The sequence below is a fragment of the Camelina sativa genome, chromosome 1 (assembly GCF_030686135.1).
Source record: "Camelina sativa cultivar CO46 ecotype springtype chromosome 1, ASM3068613v1".
Lineage (NCBI taxonomy): Eukaryota > Viridiplantae > Streptophyta > Magnoliopsida > Brassicales > Brassicaceae > Camelina > Camelina sativa.
The window spans coordinates 4,639,825-4,663,553 of NC_141880.1; the positions used below are offsets into that span (position 1 = coordinate 4,639,825).

General features: G+C 37.5%; 3 protein-coding genes across 5 annotated transcripts; 2 read left to right on the plus strand and 1 right to left on the minus strand.

Moving 5' to 3' along the window:
- The first annotated feature begins 73 nt into the window (after positions 1-73).
- On the plus strand, positions 74-7,448 carry LOC104776027 (DNA damage-binding protein 1a). Of its 2 annotated transcripts, XR_766091.3 has the most exons (16): positions 86-430; positions 799-933; positions 1,087-1,163; positions 1,241-1,324; positions 1,544-1,631; positions 1,762-1,904; positions 2,011-3,946; positions 4,206-4,513; positions 4,625-4,940; positions 5,024-5,179; positions 5,307-5,451; positions 5,893-5,969; positions 6,124-6,260; positions 6,472-6,580; positions 6,772-7,062; positions 7,182-7,448. XR_766091.3 is itself a non-coding variant. In XM_010500023.3 (15 exons), the coding sequence occupies exons 1-15, from the start codon at positions 227-229 to the stop codon at positions 6,970-6,972; spliced, it is 4,116 nt and encodes a 1,371-aa protein (XP_010498325.2). In that variant the 5' UTR covers positions 74-226; the 3' UTR covers positions 6,973-7,448. The 2 variants fall into 2 exon arrangements, 1 of the variants encoding a protein (XP_010498325.2); XM_010500023.3 differs by having other exon boundaries at positions 74-430; positions 6,772-7,448.
- Positions 7,449-7,489: 41 nt separating this feature from the next.
- Positions 7,490-20,707, minus strand: LOC104776039 (rRNA biogenesis protein RRP5). The gene is made up of 40 exons (XM_087493595.1): positions 20,416-20,707; positions 20,040-20,248; positions 19,439-19,576; positions 19,153-19,326; positions 18,709-18,805; positions 18,310-18,428; positions 18,102-18,224; positions 17,943-18,014; positions 17,213-17,305; positions 16,782-16,892; positions 16,576-16,698; positions 16,186-16,371; positions 16,025-16,099; positions 15,482-15,618; positions 15,125-15,259; positions 14,883-15,028; positions 14,736-14,801; positions 14,339-14,445; positions 14,172-14,252; positions 14,011-14,085; positions 13,828-13,929; positions 13,506-13,674; positions 13,231-13,376; positions 12,993-13,076; positions 12,830-12,930; positions 12,477-12,630; positions 12,084-12,158; positions 11,830-11,977; positions 10,824-11,475; positions 10,501-10,561; positions 10,276-10,421; positions 10,018-10,201; positions 9,788-9,886; positions 9,211-9,593; positions 8,923-9,099; positions 8,628-8,724; positions 8,380-8,535; positions 8,061-8,291; positions 7,887-7,970; positions 7,490-7,798 (listed from the first exon to the last, which is right to left on the minus strand). Exons 1-40 carry the CDS (start codon positions 20,570-20,572, stop codon positions 7,691-7,693), a joined length of 5,781 nt encoding a protein of 1,926 aa, XP_087349721.1. The 5' UTR covers positions 20,573-20,707; the 3' UTR covers positions 7,490-7,690.
- A 134-nt stretch (positions 20,708-20,841) lies between these two features.
- LOC104776048 (serine/arginine-rich SC35-like splicing factor SCL30A) lies at positions 20,842-23,268 on the plus strand. 2 transcript variants are annotated; one of them, XM_010500050.3, is made up of 6 exons: positions 20,842-20,959; positions 21,446-21,613; positions 21,757-21,834; positions 22,330-22,488; positions 22,613-22,738; positions 22,890-23,268. In XM_010500050.3, exons 2-6 carry the CDS (start codon positions 21,468-21,470, stop codon positions 22,984-22,986), a joined length of 606 nt encoding a protein of 201 aa, XP_010498352.1. In that variant the 5' UTR covers positions 20,842-20,959; positions 21,446-21,467; the 3' UTR covers positions 22,987-23,268. The 2 variants fall into 2 exon arrangements, with proteins under 2 accessions (XP_010498352.1, XP_087350043.1); XM_087493917.1 differs by having other exon boundaries at positions 20,858-20,949; positions 21,443-21,613.
- Positions 23,269-23,729: the final 461 nt, after the last annotated feature.

A 23,729-nucleotide genomic window follows, 5' to 3' on the forward strand; every position in this document is an offset into this window, starting at 1 on the left:
TTAATTTATCAAACTTAGTTGTAAATACGATACTATAAATTTTGTTTATTTCATACAAATTAGGGTATATAATATACTATGGTATAGATTATTAATATTAACCAGATATTATGGAACAGTGGTGTCACTGCAAGATTTTTTTTTCCCCCTTTTTAATTTTTCCGAAAGACGGAGGAGAGTAAATTAAACTAAGGCACGACACGACCCTTGCCGTATCTTTGAATTTATGATGGCGGCTCCGGAGGATGAATCTTCCGCTCAGTCTCAATCATCTTCTGCCACGGCGGCTCCTACGCCTCCTCCTTCCTCTTCCCCTTCTTCCGCCGGGGATCATTACCTCGCTAAGTGTATCCTCCGTCCCAGCGTCGTTCTCCAGGTTGCTTATGGATACTTCCGCTCCCGTTCCTCCCGCGACATAGTTTTCGGCAAGGTCTGAGTTCTTCCTTCTTCTTCTACTGATCTCTACCTTTTTTATGGATTTGGATTCTGATTTGTTTCGTGGGTATCTGTTAAACATCTCTCCTTTAGGGATTGGGATTTTGATATGCGACTCGAGTATCTGCACTTGTTTCACTTTTTTTTAGCTGTTTTCTCTGTTGAGGGCATTATGAAAAGAGTAAAAAGTTTTATACTTTCTTCTGGGTATGGTAGTTGCATCAGGATGTTATATAGATGTATAGTCTGTAGAGCAGAGATCCAGTGTGAAAAGCTAAGGTCTGTAGTGCGTGCCAGGTATAATGGTATGTTAAATTTTGTTTCTTAATCAGTAACGAGAATGTTTTTTTTTTCTCTTACCAGGAGACATGCATAGAATTGGTGATTATTGGTGAAGATGGGATTGTTGAATCGGTGTGTGAACAGAATGTCTTTGGAACAATTAAGGATTTGGCTGTCATACCCCAGAGTAACAAACTATATTCAAATAGTTTTCAGGTAAGCATTTTACTTTTAGACACTAAATAATCTTATTTTACTGATCAGGTATTTTACTTTTTCAAATGGGTAACGACCGAGCTCTTGTTTTGTTAGTGATAGGAATGCATATCTCTGTGATTAGTTATGTCAACCATCTGTTATCTTTTGTAGATGGGAAAAGACCTTCTCGCTGTTCTTTCTGATTCTGGAAAGCTCTCATTTCTCTCATTTAGCAATGAAATGCACAGGTTTCTTTCTCGTGTACTCTTATTTATCCCGCAAACCTAATGTTACCATGCTCATTTTACTGCTGTCTGGTGTATAGGTTCTCGCCCATACAACATGTTCAACTTTCAAGTCCAGGTAACTCAAGGATTCAACTTGGAAGAATGCTCACAATAGATTCCAGGCACGTTTTCATAAACCATGATTTTTTTACTTCATTATCCTATTGATGACATAGATATTACTTTTCCTGTATATTTTGGCCATTTCCCTCGTACTCACTCTTGGATTTTTTAGTTGAATTGGAGCTTTCATGTTTTTTAGCCACACCTTACTGCTAAAGCTAACATTTTGTATCTTGAATAGCAACGAGTAATTTTGACTTCTGTAATGCATTTTGCAGTGGTCTCTTTCTTGCTGTCAGTGCGTATCATGATCGTTTTGATCTGTTTTCCCTCTCAACATCGTCTATGGGTGATATTATTCATAAGGTATTGATTTCTGCCACCAACTTCGCTATTTTTTGTAACTTCAGTAGACAGCAGGGTTACCTTTAGTTGTGTGTCATGAGTGATATGGAAAGAGTGGCTAAAAAAATATATTTAATGTCTTTAATTTTAGAGGATTTCTTATCCTTCTGAAGACGGAGGGAATGGTAGTTCTGTACAAGCAATATCTGGTACTATTTGGAGCATGTGTTTCATTTCTAAAGATTTTCATGAATCCAAGGAGTATGGTCCTGTTCTTGCCATTGTTACAAATAGGTATGAATATGTTCAGTTTGAAAAGCTCTGTTTTCAGTTATTGTGCTTGCTTCATGAGAGTGTCTGTCATCCCAGGGTTACTTACAGTATTTTTCTGATTGTATAGGAAAGGGTCTCTCATGAATGAGCTGGTTTTATTTAGATGGAATGTCAAAGAGGAATCCATGTCTATAATATCAGAGTATGTTGAACCTGGGGCTCTGGCACATAGTATTGTCGAAGTGCCTCACTCCTGCGGATTTGCCTTTCTCTTCAGGGTTGGTGATGCGCTCTTAATGGATCTTAGAGATCCTCAAAACCCTTGCTGTCTGTTTAGGACATCCTTAGATCTTGTTCCCGCTTCATTAGTGGAAGAGCATTTTGTTGAAGAGTCGTGTCGAGTACAAGATGGTGACGATGAGGGTCTTTTTAATGTTGCTGCATGTGCTTTGTTAGAGCTCAGGGATTATGATCCCATGTTCATAGATTCTGAAAGTGACATTGGGAAGTTGAGTTCTAAGCATGTCTCTTCATGGACTTGGGAGCCGGAAAATAATCACAATCCTCGGATGATTATTTGCTTAGATGATGGTGAATTTTTCATGTTTGAACTCATATATGAGGATGATGGAGTTAAAGTAAATCTGTCAGAATGTTTATACAAAGGTTTACCATGCAAGGAAATTCTATGGGTCGAAGGTGGGTTCTTGGCTACGTTTGCGGAAATGGCAGATGGAACGGTTTTCAAATTGGGAACTGAAAAGCTACATTGGATGAGTTCCATACAAAATATTGCTCCGATCTTGGATTTTTCGGTTATGGATGACCAGAACGAGAAACGAGACCAAATATTTGCTTGCTGTGGTGTAACCCCTGAAGGCTCTTTGAGAATTATTCGTAGTGGCATTAATGTAGAAAAACTTCTGAAAACCGCGCCCGTTTATCAAGGAATAACTGGTACTTGGACTGTTAAAATGAAACTTACTGATGTATACCATTCATTTCTTGTTTTGTCATTTGTTGAAGAGACCAGGGTTTTATCAGTTGGATTAAGTTTCAAAGATGTCACTGATGCAGTTGGTTTCCAGTCTGATGTTTGTACCTTGGCATGTGGGCTTGTTGCTGATGGTTTGTTGGTTCAGATTCACCAAGGTGCAATAAGGCTGTGCATGCCCACCACGGATGCGCATTCTGATGGTATTCCTGTCTCTTTACCATTTTTCTCGTCGTGGTTTCCCGAAAATGTCAGTATCAGCTTGGGTGCAGTTGGTCAAAATTTGATAGTTGTCTCTACATCTAACCCTTGTTTCTTGTCTATTCTTGGGATCAAATCACCATCATCTCAGTGCTGTGAAATCTACGAAATTCAGCGAGTAACATTGCAGTATGAAGTTTCCTGCATCTCAGTTCCTCAAAAACATATTGGAAAGAAGAGATCCCGTGCTTCTTCCTGGGATAATAGTTGCAAAGCTGCGATTCCTTCTGGTATGGAGCAAGGCTATACGTTTGTGATTGGCACACATAAGCCTTCTGTTGAGGTCCTCTCCTTCTCAGAAGATGGTGTTGGTGTACGAGTCCTTGCTTCTGGGTTGGTATCGCTAACAAATACAATGGGAACTGTTATTAGTGGATGCATTCCTCAAGATGTAAGACTCGTGTTAGTTGATCAACTTTATGTCCTTTCTGGGTTGAGAAATGGGATGCTGCTCCGTTTTGAATGGCCTCCTTTTTCACATTCATCCGGGTTTAATTGTCCAGATTATTTTAGTTACTCCAAAGAAGAGATGGACATTGTTGTGGGGGAAAAAGACAATTTACCCATCAACCTTCTGTTAATTGCCACCCGACGCATTGGCATCACACCTGTTTTCTTGGTTCCATTCAGTGATTCACTGGATTCAGACATAATAGCTCTTAGTGACAGGCCATGGTTGTTACAAACAGCTCGACAAAGCCTTTCATATACTTCCATCTCATTTCAACCTTCTACTCATGCAACTCCTGTATGTTCGTCTGAATGCCCTCAAGGAATTCTTTTTGTTTCAGAGAACTGTTTACATCTGGTAAGTATTCTAGTTTACAAATTTTAACTTCAGGTTTCCACGGACCATTTTGTTATGCTTTGGAAAAATATATGCAAATTCCATTGATCAGTGGTCAATGTTTTGATATGGTTTACCTGAAAATAGTTACCAACTGTATTTGCTAATTGCTTGCATCTATAATTTCGTAGTCTTATACAGGATAGACAGTTGTGGGAATATGTTGGAGCTATTATTTGGGTCCGGCTATGATCGCCTGATGTATATGCTTCTTTTGTAGGTGGAGATGGTGCACAGCAAGCGGCTTAATGCGCAAAAGTTTCACCTTGGAGGCACCCCGCGAAAGGTTATCTACCATAGTGAAAGCAAACTATTGATTGTGTTGAGAACAGATCTGTATGATACGTGTACGTCTGATATATGCTGTGTGGACCCGCTCAGTGGGTCAATCTTATCATCTTACAAGCTCAAACCTGGAGAAGCTGGAAAGTCAATGGAGCTTGTACGTGTGGGAAATGAGCATGTCCTTGTGGTTGGGACGAGTTTGTCTTCTGGTCCTGCTATACTACCCAGTGGTGAAGCCGAAAGGTTGGAAATCTGGTTCTTAGCCACTTGTTAACTTGACCTTGGAGTGAAAGTGGTGACTGATGTAAGACGAAATTTGTACTGACTGTGTGACCTTTGAATGCCTTTTTACAGTACAAAAGGACGATTAATCATTCTCTGCTTAGAACACACTCAAAATTCGGATAGTGGCTCAATGACAATTTGTTCAAAGGCTGGTTCGTCTTCCCAACGTACATCACCTTTTCGTGATGTTGTGGGATACCCAACAGAACAATTATCAAACAGTAGTCTTTGTAGCAGTCCAGATGATAACAGCTATGATGGAATCAAACTTGATGAAGCTGAAACTTGGCAGTTAAGATTGGCCTCTGCAACCACTTGGCCGGGCATGGTACTTGCAATCTGTCCATACCTTGATCATTACTTCCTGGCATCTGCTGGCAATGCTGTAAGCCTCACTTTGATTATCTATAGTTTTGTGCCAATTGTTTAACATGCTAATCTGCTAACAAAGACTATGGTCTTCAATAGTTCTATGTATGTGGTTTTCCGAACAATAGTCCTGAGAGAATGAAGAGGTTTGCGGTTGGAAGGACTCGTTTTATGATAACATCTCTGCGCACATACTTCACTAGAATTGTCGTTGGTGATTGCCGTGATGGTGTTCTATTTTTTTCTTATCACGAGGTTTGTTCTGTTGTCACTAATGAATATTACCTTCTGTTGTTTCTTTCTTATATGTCTTCTGATTTCTTTGCCTACTTGATTTTGGCTAAAAATGTTTGAGATTCTTTTTTTTTCCATGTTACTGAAGGACTCGAAGAAACTTCACCAAATATATTGTGATCCAGCGCAGAGATTAGTTGCTGACTGCTTTCTAATGGATGCCAATTCTGTTGCTGTATCTGATCGCAAGGGAAGTATAGCAATCTTGTCTTGCAAAGATCATGCAGACTTTGGTAAGAAGCACTTAGCCTTTTCTCATGAAGCTCAGATATTACTCTCTTTTCACTCTTCCATTTCTCAAGTTTAGCTTTTATCGAACAATGTTCACTACAGTTTAAAAGGTGTGATCTAGTAGATTATAGATACTAGATTTATGTCCAAATAGTACTTGCTGTGTCAGCCAGTCGGCAAACCCCCAGCCGATCGTGATGATCACACTTGGAGGAGTATGCAATATTGTTTAAATATGCTGCATAACATGTAGCTTAGTTTAGATGTCAAAGATGGAAGTACCAACGTCATTTAAATTGATTGCTTGATAGTAGGACTAAATTTAGTATCTAGTCTTCGCTGATCTTCCTTGTTCTTACGAATCTTTAAGATGCTATTAAAAAAACCTGTTATAGAGGCTAATTTTTATGATTGCTAACTGAAAATACCTTGTGATGATCCAGAATATTCAAGTCCGGAGTCCAACCTGAATCTAAACTGTGCTTATTACATGGGCGAGATTGCCATGGCTATCAAAAAGGTGATTCCTAGACTTGCAGCGAGCATTACACTTTATAATAATAGAAAAGGCTAATGCTGCTATCTTAATTGCTTTCTGTTCACTCAGTGGTTAACCAATATATATATATATATGTATGTCAATTCATTTCTGCTTGCCCCCACCTTCTTAACAGGGTTGCAACATCTATAAACTTCCAGCTGATGATGGACTGCAGAGTTTTGGTCTTAGTAAAAGTATTGGCACAGCTGATGACACTATCATAGCAGGCACGCTATTGGGAAGTATATTTGTATTTGCTCCTATTACAAGGTATAATTTGAATATCTGACTGAAGACATTGCTAGTTTATGGCATAAGTAATACGTAGTTTTGGAAAGATATTGCCTTGACCTTCTTTTCCACCAAATAGAGGCTCTTTTTGTCTTGTGTAATACTTAGTTACCCTTAAACTTGCACCAGAAAATTCTGTTTGTGCTTATTTTCCTGGGTAAGTTCAATGACTGATCACCAATTTCTGTAGTGAGGAATATGAGCTCTTAGAAGCTGTCCAAGCGAAGCTCGGCATCCACCCGCTTACTGCTCCTGTTCTTGGTAATGATCATAAGGAGTTCCGAGGTCGAGAGAATCCGGTAAGTGAACCAGAAAAGTTCTAATTTTCTATATGTGAGAATAATATCATGTCTAATAGCCGAGTTCACACTTCAATGTTTGCATTCGGTGGGACTTTAAATGTGTGTCTGTGGGCACGAAAAGAGTGTGCTAAAAAGCTAACTCTTATCCATTATTGCTAGTATGATACATAAATTTTCACTTGTTGCAGTACCAAGCAACAAAGATATTGGATGGTGACATGCTTGCTCAGTTCTTGGAGCTTACAAATAGACAGCAAGAGTCAGTTTTATCGACACCTCCGCCATCACCAAGTACATCAAAAGCAAGTTCAAAACAACGTTCTTCTCCGCCTCTCATGCTACACCAAGTTGTACAGTTGCTTGAGCGTGTTCATTACGCTTTACACTAGGTCATCCTCTTTGCAGCCTGCTTTCTTACCGAGGCTTGCAATTAAAGCATGGCAGTTCTACGATTAACAAAAACTCACTAATTTGATCTGGTGCGTAAATGAGTCGAAAATCTTCTTAGCTGGAATCTAAATATGGAATTTTTAAATTAACTGGTAAAGAAGCAGTAAATATTGAATATTGAATGTTTACAAGCTTATCGACATTATAGGATGCAAAGAGTTGGAAATACCCAGTCTCAGGACCTGCCTTGTGTACTTGAGGGCAACTAGTCTAACGACCAATCCTCTCTCTCCCTGCTACATTTTGTAGGGGAGGATACTTCCCCTGTGTACAGAAGTTGATGAATGAAGTGGGTTTTCTAGTGCATAGGACTCAGTATCATTGTGTATATAAAGACGAATTACCAAATAATTCTCCATCTCTGTAATTCGGTATAAAACTATGATTTCTACTGTGAAGTTAACAAATTTAGAAACTGGCAAGGACGTTGCAGATAAATGGGGAATTCAATAGATGTAGAACTAAGAGAATCACTATATTTAATCACTAAGAGAATCACTAGAATCAAGTTTAACATGGACTCAAAATTGTCGTTTCACACCCGTGTGTCTAATTTAACAGTCGCTATTGGTTTGCAACTCTTACAGCCTTGTTCAGATGGTTGCTTCTCAAAATTTTAGAATTTTACAAAAATTGGGGGTTTGTTACAACAAAAGCTCAGGCCAAGGTACTGTCTGCATACTCCATCGCCCTCTGTTTCACGTATTCCACTCTCTCCTCGTCACAAACAGATTTCTCATATTCCAAGTACTTCTTGAACAAGAACTGAGAACACACAGCACAAAATAGTTTAGAATCCATAGTAATCAAAAACACTTTATGAAACAGATTTAGAGAACAGGCTGTTTCGCACCTTCATCTTCTTAGGAGGCAAGCTCAAGCTAATGGCTCTCTCGAATAAAGATCTAATTACATCCACTTCTCCCAGCCGGATCTCCTGTACAAGACAAACATGAGATTACAAGTTAGAAATGCTAGAAAGATGGCAATGAAACATAAACTTTGGAGAAGCGGAATATAAACGAACTTGGTCCAGATATACACTCCACAAGTCTGTTCTTTTCGGGTATTCCCTAAGAACGCCTTCAAATAGTGATCTCCCTCTATCCGCAACTCCACACTTGAACTCAAGGATAGCAGTCTGTGATATGAACTTAATGTGCTTATGGCGTGGAAGACATAGCAAGGCACGATTCACAACGGATTGAATGCCTTCCTCGTTTTGTTTTAGAGAACTTTGTATTTTCCTTGACCAAATCTACAAAAAAAAAAAACCGTCAAATACAATTGGTTAGAGTGACGAGCCAAGCCTTGCTTTGAGAAGATAAAGATCAAACAGCATATACCTTGCAAGATTGCTTGAACTTCTTAATCATCTCATCAAGCAGCTTATCAGCCAATTTATGTTGCTCTGTTCTCTCATACACGCCCAAGAGTGCAAGGTAAACTTTTTTTGGGTCACAGTATTGACGGGCCCTCTCAAACACTTTCTTAACAGCTTCCTGGAGATGAGAAAAAAAACGAGGGTTAAGTAGCAATATATAGCCTATTATTGGTAACATCTAAAAAGCGTTTGCTGTCGTCTTCTATCTACCTCTGGAGGACTTCCATGTTCATTTTCCAAATTGAAGTAAGCAACCCATATGTTTAGCCTTTCTTCTTCCTCACGGATATTTATAGTCTTTAAAGCCCTTCAGTAGAAATTAAGTATAAGACAAGATAAACAAAATGAATAACACACGTAAACTTAAATGCTTTACCAAGAAGATTTAGATCCAGACGGTTATATGATTATGTAATATATATAGGTCCCAAAAAAACAGTTTCTGCCCTAAACCTGTATCAGTAAGTATCCCCTTGAATGATACAGAGTAGTTAGGAACAAGTACCTCTCAGCAATTGACCTGGCTTTCTCAATATCAGCCAAGCTGAGCATGAACGCCATATATTTTATCCAGACAAAGCTGCTGTTTGGAGAGCTTCTAACCAATTTCTCAAACTCATCAGCACTCTCAGGTGCATGATTCTCCAGCAATCTTCCTTCAGCAGCTTGTATTTTTTTCTCTCTACACAAGTAGATTTTTTCAACGTGAGTTGAAACCAAATATAAAGCATCTTGGTTTTTTTGTGAGGAACTAAAGAAATAGCCTTATTGAGGAACTAAAGAATTAGCCAACCTTTCCTCCCTGACTTTTTGCTTTTCCCTTCTCTTGCTCTTTTCATCTTTATCAGCTCCCTGTAGTTTTCCATGATTCTGACCGTTGTCAATGTCCGTCTCCTCAATGTCATCAAGGTCAACCTCAAGCGGAGGGATAGAAGCCCTTGACTCTACTTGAGCAAGAACCACAGAGGTTCCACTATGTTTTCCACCGCTTGTTTCCTGGAACCCAGAATCACCGACTGCTGCAAGTACTTCTGAGTTCGGATCATTGATTGGATCACATTCCATGCTTGTTTTATTAGCATTCTCTTCAGAAGGTGGCTGTGCGTCGACATCATCACCACTCATAAGATAAGAACTCTTCATGCTGAGCGATATACGTTGCTTTTCCTCGTCAAGCTAGAGCAAACGCCAAAATGAAAAGGAACATCACTAAATGGAACTTCCATAGTAACAGAGATCACAAAAAAACTATGTTCAAGTTAATTTCCAAAATAATAGTTACTGGGGTCCTAGCATAAGGCTAAGAGGAACAGTGGTTTTCAGGAACAATACTACACAGCACTAACTATCTATGACAAAAGACCACCTACCTTCAAAATTTTTGCGGTGACGCTCTCTCCGGCCTTATATCTAGCTTGCATATTCTTGATAACATCATCGGAAAGCTGTGTTTTGTGACATAATCCATCCTATAACAAAACAAAAGGTAGAAGCAATGAGGTAAATTATTGCAAGTCTGGTTACTCTACTAGGATGATTTGAAGCAGCATACAGTTTGGAAATAACAGATTTTAAGGAATACACAAAACTAGATCTTTACCATGCCAGTTTGACCTATGGTAATGAATAAGCCATAGGGCTCCACACGTTTGATTCTCCCAGAAATCATATCTCCAACATGGAGTTTCTTCAAGTCATAAGACTCAGATTTTGGCTGCCCACCAGCATTTACTGTCTTCAAAGTGACTTCTATCCGCTTAGATAAAGGCTCCACATTTAAAACCCTACAATGTATATTGGTAAGAGCATAACATAAAGTATATTAAAAAATATCTATTTGACAGGAAGTCTGCATTACCTGCCAGTTACAAGTTTTCCTACTGGGAATTCCTTTTCGGGATCCTTAACAAAAGTATCACATAGATTGGAAAGTAGAACTTTTGCCTCGACTGTCCTTGAAAGTATAATAAAACAACCTTTCGACATTGTATTTTTGACATAACCCTGTGAAAGTTCGAAGTTAACATAAGTTCTACCATGAAAGTAATAGATTGCAAAGTCATGGTTATTAAGCCAAAAATACCTGGACGCCCATATCAGGAGAAAGATCTTCAATCCTCTCGAAACGCTTGCAAACATTGTCACTGCAAATCATAAGGTTAATACGTAAATTAGAAACACTTTGGATAAAAAATTTACAAACATGCAAATTTCAAGTTCAACTAAAGTCAATACAGAGAGGAAATCCCATTAATATTCCATCCAACATTGAAAACTGACGAAACAGCCATGAATTGAAAGGCTGATGATGAGCTTTTACCAGCACTTTATCTAAACTCAAACAGATATAACCCATAATAAAAGCAACAGAGACAGTAATGCGCGTTATAGGCAAAAAAAACTTACTTATTACTACAATCTTCTGAGAGATGGTCAGAACTCATGCCATCTAGTGATTTCCGTAATGAGAGTTCAATTTGCCAAGTCCCTTTACTAGAACTGCTGATTTCTAAGACCTTGCATTTCACAAACTGGCCTTCACGGAAACCATCTAATGGATTGGGGACCCATGAATCATTGATTTCAGTAAAATGAACTCTCCCAAATACATAAGGACCTATTTGCACACGAATTCCACCAACACCAGGAAGTATCTTAGAAATTCTTCCACCCAGAATGTCTCCTTCATGAATAAAAAGAGTACCATCATCACCAGGAATGCTACTGTCTAGTTTATCCATTTTGCTGCCTACACCATTGGCGATGCTTTTGTGGATATCAGGTAGTGGACGCTGAACCAACCGTAATGATTTTTTCTCTTTATTATACGTCAAAACATAACCTGAAACAGCTTTACCAATCGGAAAACGCCTTTCAAACTCCTCAAGTTCATGAGCTTCGGATGCAGTGTCTAAAATGAACAAGCGTGCCGTCACGTTGCGAGATATTGCTAACCAAACCCATTCCTTATCCACTTTGTAGACATATCCACTGACACATTGTCCAGCAGAAAACTCAAGTTGTTCACTCTCTTGTATATCTTTCAACTCACTGGAATCTGCTTAAATTGCAACAACAAAAAAGAAAGACGCGGAGACAATATTATTGCCTTGTGCGAGCAAAAACTTCGTATGTAATTTTTTTCACACAAGCATACTTGTGACACAAATGCATTATAAACATTGGTTATTGAATTTTTTTTCGCAAACATAATAGCTGGGAAGGGCATCTTAAATCAGATAAATTAAGTAGAACACATTTATTTACACTATCCAAATATTGCAATCTTTGCTAGAATAGACTAACTAAAGAATATATATTTTAAACCCTAACGGCATGTGATTGTTCTGCAATATATATTCTAATGTGAGTCAATGGTCTAGGTAAAAAATTTCAATTCTCTTTGGATTACCTCTAAGCATTGCAGGCTTTACAGAGAGCTCCCAAAGTTGACTCTTTTTAATATCAGTATGACACGGTTTTGCAACAACCCTTGCAGACATTGATTGCCCGACTCTGAATTTGGCAAAAGGTTCTTCACTTGTACTAACATCATTTACCTATTCAATCAAGATTTGAGACGTATAAGCAAAATCTTAGTCCACCAAGTATTGAAGAACGAGTATTACAATCTGAAATGATAATGGTAAGCAACACAAGAATCACCTCAGTTATATGGATTCTTCCTCGGAAACTGTGGCCAAAGTTTACTCTAAGTTCAAAAGGCTTTATTTCAGTAATCTGAAAAGTATAAGTATATTAGTACGAGGCAGCAGAAGGTATTGTGGCATAGACGCAACTAAAAGATATCTACTGTCGAAGACAACGTTGGTAGTTGCCACCAAATTTTTTTGCTTATGATGTACCTTCTCAAGATCAGGATAATTCCTATAAGATTTTCAGTTTTCTTAGAATTCCCTTTTCATTATCTGCACCTATGTAAAGGTTTGCTATGTGTAGTTTCAATGTAATTCCATAGATAATATCTACATTCTGCTGATGTTACAATTTCTACTGCAACAAAGAAAGAAAGACTTAAGAAGAAAGGGCGATAGTAACCTCGGCGTGGACAACAGAACCAACTTCACAGCTGGATTTCTTCTTTGCCTTCTTAGAACGGGAAGTCTCAGAAGTCCCGGAAACAGAGTCAAGAAGTAAAAGCAACCTCCCGGAGGATGAAGGGTTTTGCAGAGCCTCAACAGAAGCAACAACACTGCCCATAGAAAATTAATCAAAAAATTTAGCTACCATTATTAAGTAACTACACCAGTAAGGACAGCTATATATATTGCCAATAATAGGTATATTGAGTAGATAGAATATCAACTGCCACTGTAAGTAAATACAAATTCACATTTTCTCAGTTTAATCAGGCACGAGATTGGTAACAAAATGGATGATAGCACGCTCACCTTTGTCCAGTGGAAAATTGTTTCACTGGCAACTTCTGTGTGTTATAGTCTGATACTGATGCATATCCTATAGTGTAATCATGCTCTGGAATCGACAAAACCTGGAAAGGGCAACTCTCATTAACATGCACTAATTATTAACTTAATGCAATCATATACTTACCAAGTATTGCTCCTTCACAATCTCTACAACAGCACTGACCCTCTGGTGGACTTCAAGTTCCTTGGAGATTCCTCTTTTACGTTTCTGAAGCAAAATAAGATATAACTTGTCATAAGGCAGCTAAGATCAGCGTCACCGTCCACTGTAGCCTAATTTGGACTTATGTGAACTACGAAGTACATGCAAGAAAACTTGATAAAACAAAACTTGACCAGAGTATATCATCTTAGAGTGAAACCTTTTTTGATTGACTGTTGGAGACCTCCTTATTTAAGTTGTTTATGAGCTCAGGCCTCAAAGACAAATCGACTAGTCTCTCTGCCCTAGAAAGATCAAGAACAACTGCATTGACAACAGAACCGGGTACCAAAGTAGCTCCACCCACTACAAAAATAAGCCATAATGCATCAGACAAAGATTATGTACATATGTGTTTATCAAATACAAATACAAATACAATACATATGAAACTGAACCTAGAAACAGATTCTCTTGTCATACAAAATGACTTACTATGATGCTGAGGTATAAAACCAAGGACGTTATTAATATTTTCAAAATTCACCACCACACCCAGATCATTTTGTTCCTGTATGGTTCCCTTCATCAAACCCCCAATGGAGAATTTCTCAACCCAGCTACACTCACTTTTAGTAATATCAGATGACTGCAGGTCTGATATCTGGACATATAAACAGTAACAGTTAGAACAAAATCCTTCTTAAAAAATCACATGCGAAATTCCGTGACACAAGCTCAAACAAAATGCAATATATAGTTTACATTAATTTTTTTAGGCCAATAAAAAGAAAAAGGTACGTCACAAGAACACCACCTTCTCATCCATGACGAAGTATTCTTGGACAAAAGAAGCATCTACAGATGCGCAAGATGACTGTTTCAATGAAAGAGTTATCCTACTTTTTTCTTGATTGACCTGAAAAACATTACAAATGATCAAGATCTTATAACATCTTCAACAAAATGAATATAAGGCCCTGAGTCAGCGTTCACATACATCAACTATATTAGCCCGAACCGATTGTCCAACAAAGAAGGATTCTGACAGATCTGCCCTGGGTTCGTCAATTGCCTTAAAAAAGAAAAACCAACAAATTTCAAGAAACAAAATATGCCAACAAACATTTGACAGAAAATTTATAGTAAAAAGCAATCCACCTTGCTTCTTGGGGCGAAACCAGTCAGACGACCAAGAAAACGGACAAAGCAGCCATTTTCAATCAAGTTACAAACATAACCCTGTATATGATCATCAAAAATAAATGTGAGTTTATGAACGAATTCATCCACACAGAAATTACTATTTAAAAGAGGCAACTACTCACATGAACCACTGAGTTTGGCTGGAGCTGATTAAAATCCGAAGGAAGCTCTTCAGCTAACTTAATAAGAGAATATTTTGAAGAGAGGGCCAAGTTGTTGCCTTCAATGTCTACATTAAACAAACAATATTACTCCCTATAATTATTACGTATCATCAACCACTAAAAGTTAAATTGCAAAATCATCTCTGCCTTCCTGGAACTAGATGGGTCGATTTGATTAGTTTTAGATACTACACAATGAGAGATGACGCTGAATTAACAATCACTTGGGGAAAGAACTACTCTCATAAAAAGGTTTTTCTCTCTCCGATCCATCAGCATCCACAGAGAGTCTACCTCCTTTAAATATGAGAAGGATATATACACGAAGAATTTGCAAGAATATTAATAAACATACCTAGTACCAGCAGCTTATCAAGCTCATATCCAGGTCTTAAAAGTGACTTCATTAATTGTGCTTGCTCTACATCACAAAGAGCAACTCAGAAACAGATGAATAAAAGCAAAACCCAAAATGAACACTTGTGTGGGTGAAAACACATACCATGATGATCAGCTAATTGTTCAGCAGAAATTGTACCCTTGAGAACTCCTTTGGATTTAACACGGATAATGACTGCCTGACTAGTTATACTATCAATTATCCCAGATACAATGCTACCTAACTTGATTGAATCGTCTTCAGAAACACTGTCACAAATGATTAACACAAATGTGAGCAACATAATTTAATGATATTAAGGCAGCCTTAATGGCAAGATGATTATCAGATTAAAAAGGTAAAACCTTGCTGGCTTTATCATCAAACTAAGGGTGATCCTTCGAGAACCATGAGCCGCACTGGTTACTCTACATTTGACAACCTCTCCGACATGAAACACGGAATCTGGATCACTTCCAGGCTCTAAACCAAGTTCAAATCTGCTTAATTAAAGTCAGTATAGCATATTAGTTTAAGACCATCAAAATAGAAAAACTTAACCAAAGCCTTTGTGATGGGAAAAAATCCTATGTACTATGTCACAGAATAAAGAATCCAGAACTGAAAATATAACTTTATCATCAGAGCAGTTGACAATGTTGGTTCAGTTCCCCATGTAGGGCAACGGTAGTTGAATTACAACAAAAGAGAGTAGCAATGACCTGGGAACAAATCCTTGCACTCCATTATAAAAGCGAACAAAGCATCCATGCTTTTCAATCTTTGTTATCCAGCCATGCGTCACTAGACCTTCAGTTGCATCAGTGTAAGAACCCAAAATTGGAAGTTTCGACTTCACCTGAAAAGAATAAACATTTCATCTTTACTGCATGAGAACAGAGTTAAAACGTTAACAACCAGAGTTGTTAATAGCAATAAAGTTTATCCACTCCTGACCTCCAAAAAAGATAAAAGTTTGAGACTAAATTCCCTCTATATATTTTCATCTATAGATAAGTGAAAATGCTTGATAAAGAAAAAACTTATATTTCATTTCCAACCATTTTTAAAACTTAATAAAGTGAAACCTAGAATCAGCAGATGAAAATAAAATAAGAAATTATATAAAAACGAGATGCAATTATTGAATATATCATAGAAATTATTTGGAAACGTATAAGCGTCCTCTAAACCAACAAAACTAGACCTCAAGGAATATGAAAATAAGCTAACAAAGTCAGATTCATTATCGTAAGAAAACTTACAAGAGTTTTTTTGTAGGTAACAGTTATTCTCTTTGACTTGCAGCCAAGCACACGGAATACTAATTCAGCTCCAACCTGGAAAAGAAAATCATTCAAAGCTTATGCATGCTCAACAATATTGAAAATTAATCATGTACGATCAATGTAACATTGTAACCAACCTTGAATTTTTTCCTCGGCTTCGTAACTTCAAACTCAGACATATGCCGAAGTGGGCACATCGCTTTGAGACCACCGGGAAATTGCACAATGGCACCAAATGAATCAACAGATATGACTTTGGCCTTTGTCACCATACCAGGCTTGACATCTGAGTGGGAGAAAACTGGACCTTCAAAGGCGCTTTCCTGCTCAAATTAAAACAACATGAAAAGAAAGAAACAAACAATTGTAAAACAGGAACAAAAACATACACGCACGATAGAGAGAGGTATAAACGTATGATTCTGCACCAAACTACTGCCTGTTGGCAATTAGATTGCAGTGCAGAGGTTGAAATGGATAACTGGAACTAAAGAGCTATCTATTAGCACGCCTGGCAGAAAAAATACCTTTAGAGTCCCTATGGCCAACCCCTCCATCTGCTTAAGGCCGAGTATTCGAACACGGATGTGATTTCCTTCCTTATACTTCTTTTCCAGTTTCTTTACTTCATCTCCTGCGGCATCATATGTCTGCAATTACGGTAAATCTCAGGTTAACAAAGGACATCAAAAGCTTAATCTTTTCAAAAATGAGAATAGCCCATTGGACATACGCTAACGTATGCTGGAGTTGATGCAGGCTTAGAAGGAAGTTCCAGAAGAAGGCCTGATTTATCAATACGAACTACTTTTGCTTCGTCGAATATGCCGCCGCTAGAAACATGCTGTAAAGAACCAATACAAATTTTACAAAAGTATTTTTTAGAAAAGAGCAAAGGCGAAGAATCAATACAGGTACATCCACGACCACCAAACAGAGATCAATGCTGTCTAAGGTATCAAAGGCGATGAATCAAAATTGTAAGATAGTGGATGGTCATTCTATTCAAGCTTAAGTACGCAAAGGCAGTGGTAATAATTGTCGATCTAAGAAATACTGATGTTATGATCACTGACCCTTTATTTAAACCTTAAGAGGTAGCTGTCAAACCAAATTTTCTCAGTCATTATATCTTAGTGGAAGCAAACGGAATTAGTAACTTACCAACGGAGGAGCCTTGTTACAAACAAGATAAGGGTTCAATGTTAAACCAACAGCTCTAGATGATGGATCAATAAACAATATTCTAGCATTAACCTGAAAAACATAAGGAGGATTTTATGCAAGTTAATCAAACGTAAAAAAATAAATCTTTCACTGAAGCATATAAAGCAAACTTTCAACAGTAGAGCGAAAGATATTATTGCAGAATAAGGAGTGTTTAAGCGATTTACCAGAACTATAGTAATCAAAGAAATCAAGTTGTGTTTAACATACAAACAGAACGAATGTATGCATTAAGTACCAGTACTCAACATTCTGAACAATGAGATATATGTTTAACGTAACTTTGTACCTACAGCGTTAGGTACAAATCCGAATACAGTTTGATCTTAGACAACTGCTTTGAACAAGCCTTTCAACTTAGGACATATAGAATTTGAATCTTGTTCAGTTTGGATTTATTAGATGTATGATATGATTCAAAGTCAATTTTCTAGCCAAAGACGATAGACCCATTTTAATGATTTTCCTATACTGTTTTTGTTTGATTTGATTTGATTAAACCGAACTCAACACCCCTTACTTAGAATCCTTGCAAATAAGCACAAAACTTCTAACTACAGAAAATAAACATGGAGGTGGGACTACAAGATCTGCAAACTATGATGTGATATATAATAGAAACACCGCATATAGAAAAATCAGAAAAGAGTGACACCAAAATGCATACCGTCTTATTCTGACTATACTCATCCTTCCAGCTTTTGTTAGACAATGGATTTTTTAGATGGAAGAGATCAACCTGGACATTCGATGAAAACCGTAACTCACATGTGTCAACAAGATTTTGGGTTAATAATGTACAAGATCAGGATCATTAGTAACTTACCGTTCCGTTAAAGTAAGTAAGAAAATCGAACAGTATCCCATTCTCAAGAACTGATTGCACACGAGCATTAATCATCATGCCGGGGATGAGAAGATCAAAGGACATGCCATTAAGATCCTTGGTCTGCAAAATGGTATTCATGTGGTTAAGGTTGTGTAAATTTAGGAACCTTGACTCTGTATTTTTCAAAGGAATGTTCAAGGCATACCAGACACTTTGCCACTGAATCGGGGTCAGAATTAAGACGAACAATTTTACGTTCTCTATCGATCTTTGTAACCACACCCTGAATAAGCTGCCCAGTCTTCATTCCTGACTTCTGGTTTCCTGGAATATTCAGAAAAAGGTAAATAAAATTTTAAGAAGTCAGAAGCATAACCAGAAAGCCAGAAAGTTCGTAAGAAAGATCAAAGGCATCAACAAGGTCTTTAAAAATGTATATGAGATTAGGATCCTCTAAAGTGTTTCCCTTAGTTGGACATAGATAACCAACTTTATCATAATGAATGTTAATAGATAAACTGAATATCATTCCCCTGATGAAATCAAGTTCAAAGTGAGAAAAAGAGCTAAGAGGCCAGTGTATTAGGTAAACCCAGTTTCTTACCATCTTCGCATATTTCGATAAATCCTGTGATAGAAGGTAATCCAAAGTGAAGTATATAACCATGGTCTTCGACGCTTTTCACATTGGCAGAGAAAACCTGAACAAGCATTATGGAAATGAAATAAATTAATTATTTTCCAACAACACATAACCTATCAGCAATTAAAACTGAGTTGTAGAGTACGACCCCAGTTCATTTGATACAAAATATATAGCTTAATTTATTAAAACCAACTAGCATATGCAACTTAATAAATAAAGTCTAAGCTCGATCAGGCATGAACTCTCTCAACTCCTTTTGGCTCTTTGAATTGCTTTGGCTATGCCAATAAACTTAAAAATAAAAGTACCCGCAAATACATATGAATATCTTAAACAAAGGCAGAGCTCCCAAGTAGTACATAATTGTGAAATTAAAGGAAAGTGAACCAAGTATTGACATACCATCCCTAGTTGAAAAGAATCAAAACTGAATCCCTTGTGCAATAAAGAAAGTCGCAATGAAAGCCATATTTTTCTTTTGCCCGCCTCCTTCGTATCATCATCTAATTGCAATACAATGCAGGGAACAAGCTGACCCACTGAAAAAATGTCTCCAAGGAGTTCATTTTCATCGTCCTGGTTTACAAAAAGAGGACCAACTCTGATTAGATTACAGAAAAGATAACGGAAAGTGGTCAAGATGACCATCGTACAACAAACACAGCCAATTATAGTCTACAGCAGTTACCTCAATCCCAAGATCTGTAAAATCTGACGCCTCACTTGCGCGAACTAATCCACGTAATCCTCCAGGAAGACTAATTACAATATCCTTCTGGTTTACTTCAGTCACAAGTCCCAAAAGCTTCATTCCAGGGGAAATATTCTGAACATAGATTTTGCATAAACATCAGAACAGGAAAAGTAGAGATATAATCTGCTTAAGAAAAACTTCTAGGAGACTAGGACAGTAGCATCATCCGTAAGTAGCAAAATGCCATAGGAGGGTGCATCAACTGAAGAATGCACATGTGTTTTAACACGGGTAAAACAGGCATGAGCGACTGATGTTAGAACTATCTATCTAGATACAGCGTCAAAGGACATAGATTCAGAAACTCAGTCCCTGTAATTTAATGATACATCTACGGATCAGTATCTTGACTCAATCTAGGTTGAGGTAGTTTTCCAACAATGTTGATCAAACCATTAATTCTGAGGTTTATTCGTATGTACACTAACAATAAGTCTCTTAGCCAATTCTGACTAAAAAGAATCTTTTAGTGTCAACATGGTGGACACAGACATGAACATATAAAATAACTCAAACATATAAGACGGTAATATACCTTAGTGGTAATCTTATTGGCATATCTTGGCCTTTTGCCAGTAAGGCCGCCAAAAAGCAATCCCAAATCGTCTGAATCGTTAGGGATTTTCTTTTTTTTAGGCTTTCCCCCTTTGCTCTTCTTAGAAACACGCTCATCAGCGTCAAACTCAGCATCCACTTCTTCATAAATTTTCTCACGCTCTTTTCTACTCAGAGAACTACCTCCACCTGACAATCAATTAAGCATATAAGCAATTAAGTAACATGAAGGGGATGCTCAGAACAAAGAGCCATTTCATATTTCGCTACCTAATTACATCATGAAACCGAGTAAAAGCAAAACAAAATTGAATAGTAGCTTGCATAAACACAGAAATTAGAGGGAGATGACAAACCTCGAGGGAAGTCAGGAACATCTTCGAGCTGTAGAGCGGCTTCAGACCTAGCAGCTAAATCGTCCTTCGTCTTCTTAAACGGTTTCTTCGTTGGTTTAAAGGACTTTGTAGAATCGTGACGTTTTCCATTGGCAATTTTCTTCGACGGTACTCCCATATCTCCAATGGCGGACGCGATAGAGAGTTAGGAAGCTCCTTTTTTTTTGTGTGTAGGTTTATGTTTTTGTAGGGTTTAAAACATTGACTAAGGAAGAAGACGTTTTTGTAGGGTTTTCTGGGAACCGCTTGGTTTGTAATTTTAACCAGAAATTTAAAAGTTAAGAACCGGTCGGTTTGGATTTTTAACCCAACAAAAGAAAAAGTGATGGGCTTATACGGCCCATTATTTGAGATAATTGAAAGGCCCATTGTAGAACGTTCTCGAATAAACATGATCATCTTATTGTAGAAGTAGAACAATCTCATGAGAGAGAGCACCGGCGACGGAACTGCGTTTCTCTAGTGGGGATTCATCATTCATCAATCATCAATCATCAATCATCAGGTTTTGTTTTCACGATCATATAGTTTTTGCATGTGTTAATCTGCTTCAAAGGTTTTCATAAACTTGTTCGTTTCTGCTATGAACTTGTGTTTATAATGCTATTAACCTCTTCTTTCGTCCCGTTTTGTGTTTTGGGTGACTATTGGAAAGCATTTGTTAGATTCGTCAGCAATATATTCATGCTATTTTGAAGCTTCCTTCTTTGTTCTTCCTGATCATGATTCGTTTTACTTATGCTTTATTTCTGTATAATTATATGTATTCGATTCTTATCATCGCATCTCGTCTCTTTTCGTTTAGTCTTTTTGTTTTAAAAGAAAAAAAAAATTTATGTAATCTCATAAAAAAAAATGCTAATTTAGCTGGTAATTGTCACTATTGTTTTGATTTTTTTTGTGCATGTTTCTCTCCTGAACTTAAATTTTGGTTATTGTCTCCAATTTGAAATCTAAATAGGTTTAGCTCTCTTTTGATGGATTTTGACAGGTTTTTTCACTTTTAAGTGATAATGGGGAGAAGCTATAGTTACAGTCCTTCACCACCAAGGAGTTATGGTAGAAGGTACAGAAGCCCAAGTCCCGTGGGCTACTACAGAGATAGGAGTAGAGATCCCCCAACCAGTCTACTGGTTCGCAATCTCCGGCAAGACTGTAGGTAATAAAAGACTAATGTCCGGCACGACTGTGCATTGCAATCATTTTTGGATATGTGTAATTGATTAAGTTTAAAGCAAGAAGTGTTGGAAGTCTTCACCTTTTGACTTTTTAAAATAATCCAACTTTTGTTTACTATTTCAGGCAAGACGATCTTCGTAGACCATTTGGGCGGTTTGGTCGTCTCAAGGATATCTATATACCTCGTAATTATTACACTGGGTGAGTGATTACAACTTCTTACCTCTAATTTCTTTCCGTTTATATGGACTTCTTGCTGTCCTAGCCAGCTAGCCTTTTTTTGTAAGTGTAAGTCTATTGGTTTATCAAGTTTTGGTTGTCTTATTGGAAGTGTTGAAGATGAAGAACTAGGAATATTTATGTGCATGAGATCAATGAAGTAATAAGAATTCTTTATTCGGGACTACAGAGTGTAAGTGAGTACTGTTGATGACAGTTTAATACTTCTAGTTTGAGAAGGGAGTTGGTTTTTATATCATTTTGAAGATGTTCTTGTCAAAGTCGAAGTTAGTACAGTCATTCAACAAGGTTAGCAGCCAGCTAATTGTTTATACTTGATTGATTACTTCTAAGTTTTTTTTTGTGGGTTCTAGTTTGAAGTTTCCTTATCTGAATCTTAAACATCAAATTTGGTTTAGAGGAGATGTACTTCTTTTTAGATTTGTATACCAGATATCTGATGCTATGAACTTGCAGGGAGCCTCGTGGCTTCGGCTTTGTGCAGTACTATGATCCTGCTGATGCTGCAGATGCAAAGTATCATTTAGATGGCTATGTTCTCCTTGGACGTGAAATAACTGTTGTATTCGCGGAGGAGAACAGAAAGAAGCCCTCTGAAATGAGAGAGCGATTAAGGTGAGGCTTGAATTTCACCAAATTAGCTTGTCGATTAACATATGAAATAACTCTATAACTATTCAACTGGTCAATACTTTCTCTCTGTCTTGGGTTTGTTAAAACAATTGAATTTCAATTTCAGGGGCAGAACATCTACAAGATCTCCTGGCTATTCACGTTCACCTAAACACAGAAGAAGCTATTCGCGTTCGCCAAACTACAGAAGAAGCTTCACGCGTTCACCATATGATGATAGGCGCCATTCAAGGTAGTGTGATAGAGATGCTTGATCCCAGTTTCGGTCTTAGGTTTTTGATTGTTTTTGTTTGGAGGAAATAGTCTTCAATGTATAACCAAATCTACTAAGAGATCGGTTCTAACCCTTAGGGATATGCACATATGATATTGTTTTTGAGCAGATCGGTTTCCCGAGGGGATAGGGAGGGATCATACTCAAGGTCAAGCTTAAGGTCTCGGTATGAATCAAGAAGCAGAAGCCGGAGTCCCGGATACTGAAGGTGCTATGACCTAAGCAAGGTGATGATGAAGATGGGTATGGTGTTGGTGTTACGCTGTGGGAGTTAGTAATATACGAGTAAGTAAGCATTTGTGATTTAGTACTCTATGAGACTGTTGTGGAAGAACAATAAATCATGGTTGGAGTAGAGGAGAAACCATGTGTGTTGTTTGGTTTCATTTCCTTAGCACGTTATGGTAGCTTTTGTATCTAAACGGTTGACATCTATGCTAGTGATTATTATATCCTGTTTTTACCGGAATGAAATAGCGCTTTACTGATTTCGAGTTTTCACTACATTATGAAGTGTGGAATGACTGTAATGATCCCAAAAACTATTACGGTGAGAATTTTGTTCACATATCGTTTTTTCCAATAACTGTATTGCTTCTTTGAAAGTAGACATAAACTATATGAGTCTATACAACACAGTTAATAAGATGAGGTAAGTTGTTTGTTATAAAGGAGGGCTTTTAAGTTTTCTCCAAATGCTTTAAGATGGCCATATAATCCTCAAGCCATTAAGATGTGATGTGAATTACCTAATTCCCAACACGAAGATTTGAGAATTTTTTTTTCATGTTAGCTAAATATCATTGGTTGATTTCTTTTCCTTTTTTCTTTCTTTGAAATCTAAATCACGTGTAGGAAGCCGATCAAATGTTGGAAAGAAGATCGTAAGGCAATCTTTTGGTCCAGTTGATTTTTAAAATATTTATTTGCCTATAAAACAGAGGAAGTT